Here is a 16178-nt window from a genome sequence, read left to right on the forward strand (position 1 = left end):
CAAGAGCTGGAGTTAGAAGCTCCCCTATGCCCCTCCAAAGCTGCTATTTGCATTGCACCAACCTTTGATGGATGCACCAGCCCACACCAGCAGAAAAGGACTTTACAAAATAACTGCAAAATGCAAGCATTCAATGCTGGCAGAATTCTAGCCAGGAAGTGATCCCAGCTGTGGCCTCTTGAGAGCACCAGAAACCCAAACTCAATAAATTTGAGATGTTTAACATCAAAAGCACAACAAGGTTTCAAGCATTCCATAGGGGGAACTGCAGCCTGAGAGAGTTTTACAGAGCTAAAAATTGCAATAGCCAATGTCTTGTGGTTGAGTATGCATTTATTTTTTCCTTTATGTAGAAGAAAAAGTAAAGCTCTATACAGGTCCGCTCCTCTGACATCCAAAATGAGAAATTGAAAGCTAGGTTTTGGGAAGGAGGTGGGAAGACTCTAGCTGCCTGTCAGAGCCCTTGAGCCAATGGGAAGCCAGCCAGCGGCACAGAAGGCAGTCCCTGCTCTGCTCCGCACCGGTTCAGCGAGGTGCACGGGAGCTGACTGAGAGGGCGGCAGGGGTCCATGGGCCCCCATGGGCTGCTTGTGGCCCATAGACCTTAGGTTGCCGACCCCTGGCACAGCGCCTCGCTTACTTGGCTTTGGGAAGGCAGTGCAAGGCCTGGAGGGAGCGTCAAATGTTGGAAGCTGAAGGGGCACAGGCTTTAGTGAGCAGGAAGAAGCTGTGGCAGAGAGCAGTCCGGGCTCAGAGGCCGAAGCAGAGGTTGGAGGACTGGGGCCAGGAGGCAGAGATGAGGCAGGCTGCTGAAGAATCCAGGGGGTTTCCCCCTCCTGCTACGACCAGCTCCCCTCTCCCCTGGTCTCCCAGAACACACAGAGAAATGAAAAGAGGAGAGATTGGTTGTGCGCAGATACCATTTCCAGTTGCTTGGGAAAAAGCCCAGGAGAGAAGGGGACATAGGCAGCTGTGAGGACCTTTGGTCCTCGTAACTGCCTCATTGAGTTGCTACTGGGAAGAGTTGCTAGCATCACTAGGCCTGTGCTGTTTTGGTTTCTTTGAATGAAGAGTTAATGTCACACCACACCAATATTTTTGCTGACCTGCCCCTGACAGTAGGTTCCCCATCATATTGGGTTGCATTTCTCTACTGCTCAGACCAAGAGGAACTAGCGGGATCCACCTCATAGGAACACAGAAAGCTATACCTACTGAGTCAGACTGTTTGGGCCCCATAGCCCAATACTGTCCGCACTGACCGGCAGTGGCTGTTCAAAGTTACAGGCAGGGAGCTTTTTCCAGCCCTAACTGGAGATGTTGAACCTGGAACCTTCTGCATGCAAGGCGGAATCTCTACCGCTGAGCTATAGTCCTTCCACCTGGGAGGGTGTCAGAAAAACATACGTAATGATGACAATGGGCATAGCAATCTCTCCATCAAATAAGCGTCTTCTTTTTTGGTTTTCTTTTTTTAAAAAAATGTCCCACCCATAGATCTTTTGGCTTTGAGTATGTGGGAGCACCAAACCAGCCCCGAGAGATGCAAACTAGGTCAGTTTTGACTCAGACTACTGTGCCTGTAGAGAACACCGCCCCCCCCCCCGGTTATGTGTTTAAAAACCAATACCCAACACAAAAGGCTTTGAAAGAGTCTGCCGGAGATGTTTCAGCCAAGCATGGTGTCGATTCAAATCAGAAAAGCGCTTGTTCTGTCCCTTGTTCCCGGAGGCTGGCTTTTTCATTTCCAGAATCGGTAGAATCCCAGGGCGATGGCAAGACAAGTGAATACAGAGGCTGTAAATAAATACAAAAAGACACACACAGAGAAAAAGAAAAGAATAAGTTTGTGCCAAGCATCTCAAAAGGGTTTAAAGCTACACACAAGTTGCTGTTTTTTGCTACTCACCAAAATATTACAGTGGAGCCTCCATTTTTGAACATACAGTGGTACCTCAGGTTAAGAACTTAATTCGTTTTGGAGGTCCGTTCTTAACCTGAAACCGTTCTTAACCTGAGGTACCACTTTAGCTAATGGGGCCTTCCCGCTGCCGCCGTGCCACTGGCACACGATTTCTGTTCTCATCCTGAGGTAAAGTTCTTAACCTGAGGTACTACTTCCGGGTTAGTGGAGTCTGTAACCAGAAGTGTTTGTAACCCGAGGTACCACTGTAATCCGTTCCGGAAGACCGTTCGACTTCCGAAATGTTTGAAAACCAAAGCATGCATTTCCAGAAGCATTTACTTATGGAAAACTCAATACGGAAGCCGCGTGGCACGTTCAACTTCTGAAAAGCATTTGGAAACTGAAGCAGTTACTTCCGGGTTTTTGGCAGAAACGTTCAGCTTCTGAGACGTTTGAAAACTGAGGTTCAACTGTAAATTGTTCATAGTCTGACTCCTTGCAACATCTCCTGTTAATTAATTGATTAACTGAATGTATACACCGCTTAAAACATTAAAAAGGAACTTGAAACCTCCATAGTGATTTAAGCAGAAGCTCCAAGTGGCTACAGGTAGCTGGCTGGCTTCCCGTAAAGCAGAAGAATAGAATCATGGAACTGCAGAGCTTGAAGGGACACCCAAGGGCCATTTAGTCCAACCCCCTGCAATGCAGCAATCACAGCTAAGCGCTTTCACTGCAAAAACACCAACAAGAAAAGCAACTCCATTTACAAGAAACAATTAAAAGAACATTTTGTATGTTAAAAGCAATTTCAAACCCAATAGAGACTGGGACGAAGATCTCCACCTAAAAGATCTTCAGTGGCTGCCAAAAAGGCAGCAGAGAAGGTGCCTGTCTGATGTGTAATGGGAGGCAGCTCCAAAGGCAGGGGCCACCACAAGAAAGGCCCGGTTCCTACATCATGCAAGATGGGCCTCCTGAGAAGGTAACTGTGTTGGGCTGGGTGCATAAGGGTGGGATAAGACTTTTAGGCATCCTGGCTTTATACTCTTCTGGAACGTGATTTTTCAACAGCCCAGCCACATACCTGCCAAATAACGTATCGTTTCTAGCTTGTTCGATTCCATGAGTGTTTTCAGGGCTGCGATCTCGGCATCGATTTTATTGCTGACTTCCGTAACGGAGCTGTTGGTGCTCGAATCCTAGAAGGGAACAAGGCAAGTGATGCTTTTCATTGGAGATAAGGCCAGAGAGAGAGAGAGAGAGAGAGAGAGAGAGAGAGAGCCTTTTCAGTGTTGGCCCCATTTGTACAATTCCTTCCCCTGCGAAACCCGCCTGGTGCCAACGTTTGTTATCCTTTTCGGGCCAAGCAAAAAAACCACTTTTATCCTCCCTGTCTTTTAAATATATTAAAACAAAACAAAAACATGACATGCCTTTCCCCTTCTGGGCTGTGCTCGCCCTGGTGCAAACTGCCCCCCCTGCAACTGCTTTCAGAAAATAAAAAGTTGCCTCAGGAGCTCCAAAAATGCAGCTGCACCAGGGCCAGGGCCTTTTCAGTGATGGCTCCGACCTGTTGGAATGCTCTGTCCCATGAGACCAGGGCCCTTCAGGATTTCACCTCCTTCTGTCGGGCCTGTAAGACAGAGCTATTCCCCCTGGCCTTTAACTTGAATTCAGCCTTATCTTTTATTTCCCTTCTCTTCTCTTCCCTCCCCCTCTAAGCTCTGAGACCCCACAGCTAATTCTCCCCTGGCCTCCTCGCTGGCCCAAGTAAGACCAATTCAGCCAGCTAGCCCTGGGGATTATCTAATGCTCATTTTCCCTAAATTGATTTTTGAATTTTATTGTTATTCATGTTTTTATACTGTATTTTATGCTGCTTTTATAATTAAGTGTTTTAAATTTGTTGTTAGCCGCCCTGAGCCCGGTTTTTGAACCAGGAAGGGTGGGCTATAAATAAAAATTTATTATTATTTTTATTATTATTATTGCCGGTGGAAGGCAGGGAGGTCGGAAGTGGGTGGTACCCAACTTCTGTCTCCCCCCACATCCTCCTCCCTGCTGAGTTCTTCAAGGGCAACACTGAGACTTAAGGCAGAGGAAGCTGACAGTGAGGAACACCCTCTGGGCTGGATGTGAGTAAGAAAGCAGGAAAGTGGGTCCTGGCTGTGGGCAGACTGAGACTGATGGGGCAGTGGTTTCTTTGTCCTAATGGTCCAGCCTTCACTGGCTCCAAGGTAACATACAGGCTGGTTTTTAGATGGCTCAACGAATGGTCTGGAAGCTTTTGATGCTGGAATTATGCTGAGGTGGCTCAGATCAATGTCTGGATGGGAGACCTCTGGAAACCTGAGAGATTTCAATGGAAGGCACAATTTAAGTGTAAACACACACACACACACACACACACACAGAGAGAGAGAGAGAGAGAGAGAGAGAGAGAGAGAGAGAGACCTCAAAGACTTGCCTTTTTATGAAACTCTGTTGTGGCTTCCATGAGCTTTTTCTCCTGATCTGTGAACTGGAACGTTTTAAAAAGAAAAAGAGCAATATATGAAATTGTCAATTCTCAAAAAAGCTGGAGCCAAGAAAGAAGGAAGGGGTGCAGTAATGAAAATAATTGCCCACCATGTCGGTCACTCTGCTTCTTTCCAAGTTTATGTCCAGCTTGTTTTCAGCTCGGATGTGACTGGTTTCATTCTTAAAAGGAAAGACACCAAAAAGTACCCTTAAAAAGAAGAAGTCCTGAGCGATCGTGGGACCAGAATGTCTCAGAAATTGCATATTGTCCTCCCTCCCACTCCTTGCCCACTTACCATTAGCTGCTGTTTAACTTGATCCAATTCAATCTTCATTTTCTGGGTATCAAGAAAGATTGGGGAGGGGGGAGGGAGAGGAAAATAACCTGGATCAGGAGATGCTTAATTAAGAAAAATGAAAAGTAAAATGCTTATAGCAATGGGTGTGTGTGTGTGAAGATTTGGCAACAACTTTCCATGTTGCGTGGAAGACATCAAATTATGAACGCATAAAGGCAAAACTCATAAGCAAGTCATTGGAATTAAGTCCCATGACAGTGTATATATAGGATGGCTGGCTTCTTGTGACTGTAAGAATATGGGGTAGCATCCAAAGGATAAAACTGATTTAGAGAAGAGAGACAAAATTGATAATCTATTAAGGAAAGGGCCCCGTTTGTTATGGATTGGTGTGATGAAAACAACGAACCATGCATCTTATTAAAGGTAAAGGGACCCCTGACCATTAGGTCCAGTCGTGACCGACTCTGGGGTTGCAGCACTCATCTCGCTTTACTGGCCGAGGGAGCTTCCAGGACATGTGTCCAGCATGACTGAGCCGCTTCTGGCGAACCAGAGCAGCGCACAGAAACGCCGTTTACTTTCCCGCTGAAGCGGTACCTATTTATCTACTTGCACTTTGACATGCTTTCGAACTGCTAGGTTGGAAGGAGCAGGGACCGAGCAATGGGAGCTCACCCCGTCGCGGGGATTCGAACCTCCGACCTTCTGATCGGCAAGTCCTAGGCTCTATGGTTTAACCCGGAACACCATAAAAGCATAAGACCAGTCCCTTCACCAAGAAGAGTGTAACTTGCAAAAGGATCTGTAAAACTGTCACTGCAAACGGAGAGCTTGCATTTTATAACACCTCTTTTGCTATACAGGAATTCCCAATTTAACTTGTGCACATTCAGCTTTATGTGTATGGCAAAAGAAAAAAAAAACCTTAGCCAATTTAAAAGAGTCGGAAAGTAGGTGGAGTTCCTGGAAAAATGACTTTAGCAATCCTACCCGCCATTGAACCCAATAGGTTTTGACCAGTGGAATTTAACCAGTGTGCCGTGGCACTCTAGGGTGCCGCGGGCAACACTGGCCTCTGTCCCTCTTTCTTTCGTTCCTTCCTTCCCTCCCTCCCTCCTCTGATGCCCTCTCCCATCTCTGCCTCCCAAAGCCTTGCATGGCTGTTTGTTGCACCAGCCCTGGCTACAAGCTGTCCAGGGGGTGCTGGTTGCCAGTCCGCCAGCCCTTGCTGTTCTGAATGGACAACAGCAGGCCCCTGTGGGGAAGTGTGAAGAGGCACCTCTCTTTGGTGAAGAGGCCTCGGTCCTGTATACCTGAAGGAGCGTCTCCACCCCCATTGTTCAGCCCGGACACTGAGATCTAGCGCCGAGGGCCTTCTGACGGTTCCCTCGCTGCGAGAAGTGAGGTTACAGGGAACCAGGCAGAGGGCCTTCTCGGTAGTGGCGCCCGCCCTATGGAACGCTCTCCCTTCAGATGTGAAGGAAATAAGCAGCTATCTTATCTTTAAAAGACATCTGAAGGCAGCCCTGTTTAGGGAAGTTTTTCATATTTAATGCTGTATTGTTTTTAAAACTCGATTGGGAGCCGCCCAGAGTGGCTGGGGAAACTCAGCCAGATGGGTGAGGTATAAATAATAAATTATTATCATTATTATTATTTGAGGAGGGGGGAGGGCAGCTCAGTGACCAGGGGTGGCGGCAGCAGCTGCCCAGAGGACTCCCAAGGAGAGGGGAGAGGAGAGGAGGCTGAGGGGACACTCCACAAGGGAGGGCATCCAAAAAAGTGTGAGAGGCTGCCAGCTCTGCAGGCAAGGGGTGACGTTACTGGGCTCCTGAGCCCCACAGGGGTGCCAAAGAAAGAATGTAGTTGGCCCAGAGATGGAAGGAAGGAGAAGCACCAACAAAAGAAGAACGGCAGACGAAACTGATGGAGTATGCAGAGATGGCGAAACTGATGGGGAAGATCCGAAAGCAGGAAGATCAAGTATTTTTAAAAGACTGGATTAATTTTATTTAAAAGACCACTGTAAACACTTAAAATCATGGGCAGGGATGTAATGACACTTGTAATGTGGTATTCATTATGGTAACTATGGACAGACAACAGATGGATAATGGTAAAAGATGCAGAAAATTTAATCTTAAATATAGAACCTGTGGAGGGAGGGAGGGAGGTCCGAAGGTTCAAAAGAAGCTTTTATTTTAACGTTTGAAATGGTTAAAGTTAAAATGTATAAAATTGTGAAAAACCAATAAAAATTTATTTTTAAAAAAAGAGAATGTAGTTGGTCAAGGGAACCGTGGACTCAGAAAGATTGAAACCCTCTGGGTTTTGACTATACTCAAGTTTGGCTTTAGGCACGACCCCCAGAATGTAAGTTGTGGGCTTCCCCTATTATTTGTGATTTCTGAAGAACTAAATGTTGCTAATAAAACACAACAAGGCCAATTGCTGCATTTTCTTTGCAGATGAGCAGCCTTAAGTAACTGAAGAGAAAGGAAGGGTGACAGAGTAAATTGCTTTATTGGAGGAAATTACCTCATTCTCTGCTCTCAAGTTGGCAAACTCACTCTTCTCAAGAATAACCATGTCTTTTCGGATGGAGTCGAGATGAGCCATTAACTGTTGCAGAGTTATTTCCTAAATAGAAAAAAAAAAGACCCACACAGATGCCCCAAGGCTTTTTGAAACACTTCCAATTATTTTCGTAGGGGTAGGGATCTTTGACCCAGAGTTTTCTCGGCAAAGATCACCCATTAACTCGGTTTATAACTTTGGGGGTGGGCAGCCTGCATTTTCTGATTGAGTCCAGGGCTTTGTTGTGCTACAACTCCCATCACCCTCCGTAAGCATAAAAAGCATGATGGGAGTTGTAGTCCAGCAACCTCTGGAAGGCATCCCATTGGCTACCCGTGCTGTAAGACAATATGGAGCTTGAGGGACCATTGGTCTGACTTGAGGACATGGCGGCTTCCCACGTTCCTATGAAATTACCCTGGAAACTGGGAAACCCTTCAGAAGTGGTTGCCAAGGAGACGTCTGGAGCTATGCACTGAAAGTATGCACTGAAAGCAGGACTTTAAATCTCAGGCCTAGACTAAAAGGGTAAAGGGACCCCTGACCATTAGGTCCAGTCGTGGCCGACATGTTGTTGTGGCGCTCATCTCGCTTTATTGGCCGAGGGAGCCGGCGTACAACTTCTGGGTCATATGGCCAGCATGACTAAGCCACTTCTGGCGAACCAGAGCAGAGCACGGAAACACCGTTTACCTTCCCGCTGCAGTGGTACCTATTTATCTACTTGCACTTTTGACGTGCTTTTGAACTGCTAGGTTGGCAGGAGAGGGACCAAGCAACGGGAGCTCACCCCGTCACGGGGATTCGAACCAACGACCTTTTGATTGGCAATTCCTAGGCTCTGTAGTTTAACCCACAGCGCCACCCGTGTCCCTCAGGCCTAGACTACTGGGTGTCAAAAGGCAGGCTGCAGAATGATACACAGCACCACTGCACTTGAAGGGAGCAGGAAGCTCTAGGTCAGTCACGCCACACATGTAAAGCACCATGATACTACTTTGAACAGTCATGGCTTCCCCCAGAGAATTCTGGGAGCTGTAAGGGTGCTGACAGTTGCTAGCAGACCCCTATTCCTCTCAGAGCTACAGTTCCCAGAGCGGTTTAACAATCAATCTCTCTTCACAGGGAGCTCTGGGAACTGTAGCTCTGTGAGGGGGAACAGGGTGTCTCTCCTAACAACCTTCAGCATCCTTGCAAACTACAACTCCCAGAATTATTTTGGGGAAGCCATGACGGCTTTAATGTAAAGTTTGAATGTAGCCTGGTCAATTCAAGCAAGTATTCCTACTTTCTTTCTTGGTTTTATGTATAAAAAAGAAAAAGCACAGCAAGGCCTCACTATTGTTTTCATGACACCGATTGGGAGGTATTCGCCCAACAGGATGTAGAGACTCATACTGAGCAAGTGTTGGACTATATCAGGTTCTGCACTGACAATGTAACACGGAGGCGCCGGATAAAGATCTACCCAAACAGGAAGCCCTGGATGACACGGGAGGTCCAGGGGTTGCTAAAGGCAAGAAACACTGCTTTCAGAAGTGGAAATAAGTCGTTGTACAGCTTAGCTAGAGCGGATTTAAAGAGAGGTATCCGTGTAGCAAAGGAGGCGTATAGACAGCGGCTGGAGAATCATCTACAAAGTAACAACACCAGGCAGGTGTGGCAAGGTGTACAAGAATTAACAGGGTATAAATCCAAGGATTCCCTGGCAGACGAGGGAGGGGCATCCCTCGCAGAGGATTTGAATGCCTTTTTTGCCCGTTTTGAAGTAACATCTGCAGCAACACCTGCTGAGGCTTTACCACCACCACCACCACTCCCTGTGAAGGCCTTGCCACCATCACCATCATCAGTACAAAGGAATGTAGTAGTCTCTGTGGAAAAAGAAGAGATGAGGAAGGTGTTGAAGGGAATCAACCCAAGGAAGGCCACAGGGCCAGATGGGGTAGCTGGAAGGGTATTGAGAGACTGTGCAGATCAACTAGCAGGAGTTTTCACTGGGATCTTAAATCGATCCCTAGCCCAGGCTATTGTTCCATCCTGCCTAAAGTCCTCTACTATCGTTCCAATAGCAAAAAAATCTAACCCGGAAGATCTGAATGACTTTCGTCCAGTAGCACTCACACCTATAATCATGAAGTGCTTTGAAAAGCTGGTACGAAATTATGTCATTGCCTGCCTACCAGAGGGACTGGACACATTCCAATTTGCTTATAAAACGAAAAGATCGACAGAGGACGCTGTGGCGATTGCCCTCCATGCCGTTCTTGCACATTTGGAGCAGCGGGGGGGTTATGCCAGACTGCTTTTTTTAGATTTCAGCTCGGCATTTAATACCATTCTACCACAACGTCTGATGTCTAAACTGGAAGATCTGGGGCTTCCGTTATCACTTTGTGCGTGGATATTGGACTTTTTGTCAGACCGCCCCCAGAGGGTTCGGTTGGGCCCTTATACCTCTAGTATGCTTAGGACTAACACAGGAACACCACAGGGATGTGTACTCAGCCCACTCCTTTATATTCTCTACACATACGATTGTGTCGCTGCTCACCCTAGTAATAGGGTTGTCAAATTTGCAGATGACACAACCGTGATTGGGCTCATCTCTGAAAGGGAGGGTGAAATGGACTATAGAGATGAGGTGGAGCGGCTGACAGAGTGGTGCAGAGCTAACAACTTGCTCATAAATACAAGGAAGACAAAGGAGCTTGTGGTGGACTTCAGGAGACAGAAGAGCAATGTCCAGCCACTTTTGCTTGATGGGGTCTGTGTGGAGAGGGTAACAACGTTCAGATTTTTGGGCATTGAATTACAAGAGGATCTGTCCTGGAGTGTCAACACAAGGGGGCTTGTGAAGAAGGCACAGCAGAGACTGTACTTTTTGAGAATTCTAAGGAAAAACCATCTTCCGCAGAAACTGCTGCTTGCCTTCTATCACTGTGCCATTGAGAGCGTGCTCACCTATGGCTTATGTGTGTGGTATGGAAGCTGTACTACCCGGGACAGGTTGGGGTTGTGCAGAGTTGTTAAGGCAGCAGAGAGCATTGTTGGCTGCCCACTCTCCACCTTAGAGCAGATTTATGCCACAAGGTGCCATAGGAAGGCACTGGACATAGTAAAAGATCCATCGCATCCTGGTCACTGTCTCTTCGAGCTCCTGCCGTCGGGACGGAGATACAGGACGATGAAGACAAGAACAAGCCGTCTTAAGAACAGCTTCTTCTCCAGAGCGATCTCGGCCCTGAATGGGAAGCCTGGACTTTGAAAGTCATCTAATCTTCCTTGCTGTTTTATACTGTATTGTTTTAATTAGTGTTTTTATAGTTGATTTGATTTTGTGTGGAGTGCCCTACCTGGGTGGATGGAGCAGCCAAGTAATTTCGTTGTCCCCGAGAGGGGGCAATGACAATAAAGATATTATTATTATTATTATTATTATTATCAGCTTTCTACCTTCGCTGCTCAAATTTCCCCTCAGACCCTTATTCCTCTCAGAGCTACAGTTCCCAGAGCGGTTGAACAATCAATCCCTCTTCACAGGGAGCTCTGGGAAGTGTAGCTCTGAAAAGGAACAGGGTGTCTCATAAACAACTCTCAGCATCCTTGCAAACTACAGCTCCCAGAATTATTTTGAGGAAGCCATAACAGCTTAAATGCTATGACTGCTTTAACTTTATAGTGTGAATGTAGCCTTCTCAATTCTAGCAAATATTCCATTTTCCCCCCTAAGGAAAAGCACAGAGAGGTCTCACTGTTGGGTTTGGGCCTTTGCTTCTCAAATAACAACAACAATTCCTAAACGAGCACAGCATTCCTTTCTCTGCCATGAATTTTTAAAAATCCCGGTGAAAGCTTCGGAACTGTTGGAACTGCAACCTTGCAGGCCACAGGGCTTCCTAGTTTGGGTTGAGAAATAAATTCATGCTTGTGGAACAACAATGTTTTAGAATTCACGCCTGGCTTTGGGCTCTTGCGAAGTTTCCTCCAAAACTGTCACTCTGTGTCAGAACCCAGGAAGGCACATTCACTTTGGAGTAGTTTGCAAACAAACAGAAAAGCGTTGGCAAACAAAAAGGAAACTTCCAGATCCTTCTACCATGTATGTATTTGGGCAGATCCTAGGAAGCTTTTCTTTAAATGTGCCCAATGTATCAGCGAAATCTGAACAAAAAAGGGACAATGCTGATCTGTTTCTTTTATAACCCCTATTGGGAAGAAGGCAAGATTTCCAGAAACTATATTTTATTCATACAGTGGTGCCCCGCAAGACGAATGCCTCGCAAGACGAAAAACCCGCTAGACAAAAGGGTTTTCCGTTTTTTGAGCTGCTTCACAAGACAAATTTCCCTATGGGCTTGCTTTGCAAGACGAAAAGGGCTTGTGAGTCTTGCGATTTTTTTCCGCTCCCCTCCCTTTTTCTAAGCCACTAAGCCGCTAATCCTTTAATAGCCGATAAGCCGTTAATAGCGCTACTCCACTAAGCCGCTAATAGGGTTGCTTCTCAAGACGAAAAAACCGCTAGACGAAGAGACTCACGGAACGGATTCTTTTCGTCTTGCGAGGCACCACTGTATCTATATCTATTGCAAGAGGCTTGGAGAGTGATGATGACAAGGGAGAGGGACTTCTCTGTTGCAACTCCCTGTTTGCAGAACGCTTTTCCCCTAGCAAGGTCTGCCTGCAGAGCCTTCCCTGACATCTTCTCAGTGCCAGGGCAGGGAATGGGGCAAAGACCTCTTCTCACCTGCTGAGCCTGGGTCACCATATCTTTGTAGACTGTATCCAAGCTGAGAGTGGACAAAGACGTTAACGCCGCCACAATGGTTTCGGCCTGCTCTTTCCCAAACCCTGCAAGGGTAGATAAAAGCGCAACATGTAAAAGAGGGACGTTACCTAAAGGAAAGGTTGGGGAATCTGTGGTCCTCTGGGCATTGTACTACATCTCTCATCTGGCCATGGGCCATGTTGGCTCGAAGGCTTCCCAGAAGAAAATGTGCCCCCCCAGGCTGCAAAAGGCTCCCCCATCTCAGCTCTAGATCAAATATTCCTGCCTTCAGATAAACCTGGGGCAGAGGCAAAACCTGACTTCCATGCTGGAGCCCTTGGCTCAGTTTCTACTGAGAGGTTTGTACCAATTCAGGCTGCAGAAAAGGAGCAGCTGGTGAAACCAATTGCTCCTTCATGCACAAAATATCCCTGCACACAGAAAGCTAGACATTCAGGGAAACTGATTTGAGGAATCCTTGTAGGTTTAAGCACCATTGTTCAATTGTACTGTTGTTTGATCACGCCCATTGCTCACCGTGTGCCTCCAGGTCACGCACTAGATTATGGGTGTCAAAAGTGAGTTTTCTTTGCTCCAGTGGTGTTATTTCGACTCTTCTCATGTCGTATGACTTCACTGGAGCAGTGGCAGCAAAACCTGAATAGAACAAGGAGTTTTAAACCTCTGCTTATATTTCCAAACAGTTTAAGAGCCCAGTGGTGCAATCTTACACGCATTGCCTTGAAAGCAAGTCCTACTGTGTTTGGTAGGACTTACCGTATTTTTCGCTCTATAAGACACACCAGACCACAAGACACACCTAGTTTTTGGAGGAGGAAAAGAAGAAGAAAAAATATTCTGAATCTCAGAAGCTAGAACAGCAAGAGGGATCTCTGCGCAGTGAAAGCAGCAATCCCTCTTGCTGTTCTGGCTTCTGGGATAGCTGCGCAGCCTGCATTCGCTCCATAAGACGCACACACATTTCCCCTTACTTTTTAGGAGGGAAAAAGTGAGTCCTATAGAGCAAAAAATACGGTACTTCCCAAACAGCATCTATAAGATGACAGCTTAAATCTTTTCAGCCCCAGGAATTTTCCAAGCACACGCACCAAAGCATCAATTCCAACATCCTTTAAAAAAAAAAGGTCAGTATACTTTATCCCAAACTTTCCCAAATTTCTGAGAGTTGCCTACAAACTGGAGGCCACCTTGCTTTCAGCATTCAAAACAGCTGAACTTTTAAGAGAAGGAAGTAGTACGATTTTCCAGCAGTTAATTAGCGGGTGAGGCAGCAACACAGGAACCTGCCTTATGCAACATCAGGCAACTGGCCCATTTAGCTCAGTAGTCCTAGAATCACAGAGTTGGAAGGGAACCTCAAGGGTCCTCTAGTCCAACCCCTACAATACAGGAATCTTAACATGCAGTCCCCCATCCAATTTGAAACCATACTGGACCCTGCTTAGCTTTGCAAATGGGCTAGCGGTTTTACTGCTGTACCACACTATTGCCTCTCCTCCATATCGATCCCTACAGCCACAGCAGGCACTATAATTCTACGAGGTGTGCCTCTCCAGCTATTGCCTACACTGACTGGTAGGGCTTCAGACGGGTGTCTTTGCCAGACTTAGTTGGAGATGCCGGGGACTGAACCTTCTGCAAGCAAACGACGTTGCTCTACCGGTGAGCCTATGTCTACTTCCCTACAGTATGCTTTGTACTGGAGATTATTTGCCCGCCTTGCATAGTATGGTCTATGCCATGGGTAGGCAAACTAAGGCCCGGGGGCCAGATCCGGCCCAATCACCTTCTAAATCCGACCTGCAGACGGTCTGGGAATCAGTGTGTTTTTACGTGAGTAGATGTGTCCATTTTTAAAAAATGCACCTCTGGGTTATTTGTGGGGCCTGCCTGGTGTTTTTACATGAGTAGAATGTGTGCTTTTATTTAAAATGCATCTCTGGGTTATTTGTGGGGCATAGGAATTTGTTCCTTCCCTCCCCCCCAAATATAGTCCGGCCCCCCGCAAGGTCTGAGGGACAGTGGACCGGCCCCCTGCTGAAAAAGTTTGCTGACCCCTGGTCTATGCAGTGATGGGTCATGAGGTCAGGGCCAGAGGTAGTGGCCTCTGGATAAAGACTGAGCAAGATGGTAGCGATTTGGAGTGTCCTGGGTCGGCATCAGCTGACCTGCAGCTGCATAGCACTTCAGCCAAGCCCCTCCCCCAAGCAGCTTACAATATAATATTAGACACAGCAAAGCAAAATGGAGAGAAGGAAACAGCGGTGGAGTAAACAGGGAAGCACATATCCGATTAATAGCTGCAGCTTTCCGACAACCGTAGTACAGTGGTACCTCGGGTTACATACGCTTCAGGTTACAGACTCCGCTAACCCAGAAATAGTGCTTCAGGTTAAGAACTTTGCTTCAGGACGAGAACAGAAATCGTGCTCCGGTGGTGCGGCAGCAGCAGGTGGCCCCAATTAGCTAAAGTGGTGCCTCAGGTTAAGAACAGTTTCAGGTTAAGTACGGACCTCCGGAACGAATTAAGTACTTAACCCGAGGTACCACTGTATTATTATTTTTAAAATTAGTATACCACCCTTCAACCGCAGATCCCAGGGGTGGTTCACAGCATAAAAAATACAAGAGAAAAGCACAAATAAAACACGATAAAAACAAATGTGCAAGGCACACACGTTTCCAAATCTAAGTATTTTGGGGAAGGGTCATAGCTCATTTGCTTTGCATGAAGAAGACCCCTTTCTGAGATCCTGGGGAGCAGCTGCCAGCCAGTGTAGGCAACACTGAACTACATGGCCTGACTCTGTGCCAGGCAGCTCCCTGTGCTCCTATCGCCTCTTTTCCTTTTTATTTTATTTTAAGGACAGCACTTCAAAAACACAACGACTTGTGGGTGCGCTGTTGAAAAATGGATCGTGGGAACAGGACGCAGGGCAACACTCAGAAACAAGCCCGACTGGATCCCCTGGCTCTTACTCCCAAGTAAATCCACACAGCCTAAGTGCTGGGCCAGGCGGACCTAGCAGGGAAATACCTCTCTGCGGTGCCGAGGATCCATTGCTCCACCGGACCAGGAGCCTCGCACCTCGCCCTCTAAAGCCCAACATCTTCCTAGCGTCTCCGCGCACGACTCATGGAAAGAGAAGCCGCACTGGGGATTCCCACTTCCGGCCTAGAGCTCAATGGGTTGCTGGGAAATGTAGTTCTTGCTGGGCACATGGGAACTCCTCAGTTGTTCCTCCTCCTGCTGCCTCAATGTCTTCTGGGAAATGTATGCAGCGTAGTTAAACCAGGGGCGTGGAAAGCCACTTGCAGAGCAGAGTGAATGAACCAATGAACGAGGGGACTGTCTTTCTTTATTTTTAATCGCAGACTTTCTTATGCGGTGCCCGTCAGACGTAGAATCATAACAAATAAGCAAAGTAGAACAACAAGGTCACATCTGGGGACATGGGCAGAGCCAGGGTTTTTGTTAGAGAGGGCAGAACCTCAGTTTTGTAGTGATTTTTACTGGTTTAGGAGGACAGCTGCCTCCCCTGCCCCCGCACCTTGGCTACGGGGGGTTTATGTTGGGGTGGGGGCAGGACACCCTGTCACCATCCCCTGCCTGGCTCTGTCAAGCAAATTCGGGATGTCTCAACTTTCAAATTACTTTCTTTTGACTCCAAGTCAAAACCTGTCAACAAAACCTGTCAAAAACTTCAGTCCTTTGGAGACTAGGAAGTTAAATTTTTGCAAAATGTGCAAAAAATAAATAAATTGCAAAATGACAACATGTCTTTTCCCATCTTTTTTAAAGAATCTAAACTAAAACAAAAAGGGACGCGGGTGGCGCTGTGGGTTAAACCACAGAGCCTAGGACTTGACGATCAGAAGGTCGGCGGTTCGAATCCCCGCAACGGGGTGAGCTCCCGTTGTTTGGTCCCTGCTCCTGCCAACCTAGCAGTTCGAAAGCACGTCAAAGTGCTAGTAGATAAATAGGTTCCACTCCGGCGGGAAGGTAAAGAGCTTTTCTGTGTGCTGCTCTGGTTCGCCAGAAGCGGCTTAGTCATGCTGGTCACATGATCTGGAAGCTGTA

At 47.0% G+C, this 16178-nt stretch overlaps 1 protein-coding gene across 1 annotated transcript; it reads right to left on the reverse strand.

Annotated features, from left to right (window-relative positions):
• Positions 1 to 315: 315 nt before the first annotated feature.
• CCDC90B (coiled-coil domain containing 90B) lies at positions 316 to 15290 on the reverse strand. Its single transcript, XM_028725970.2, has 9 exons — positions 15135 to 15290; positions 12614 to 12733; positions 12056 to 12159; positions 7270 to 7371; positions 4726 to 4767; positions 4538 to 4609; positions 4377 to 4430; positions 2994 to 3108; positions 316 to 1797 (listed from the first exon to the last, which is right to left on the reverse strand). Exons 1-9 carry the CDS (start codon positions 15205 to 15207, stop codon positions 1742 to 1744), a joined length of 738 nt encoding a protein of 245 aa, XP_028581803.2. The 5' UTR covers positions 15208 to 15290; the 3' UTR covers positions 316 to 1741.
• Positions 15291 to 16178: the final 888 nt, after the last annotated feature.

The sequence above is a fragment of the Podarcis muralis genome, chromosome 4 (assembly GCF_964188315.1).
Source record: "Podarcis muralis chromosome 4, rPodMur119.hap1.1, whole genome shotgun sequence".
NCBI classification, from domain to species: domain Eukaryota; kingdom Metazoa; phylum Chordata; class Lepidosauria; order Squamata; family Lacertidae; genus Podarcis; species Podarcis muralis.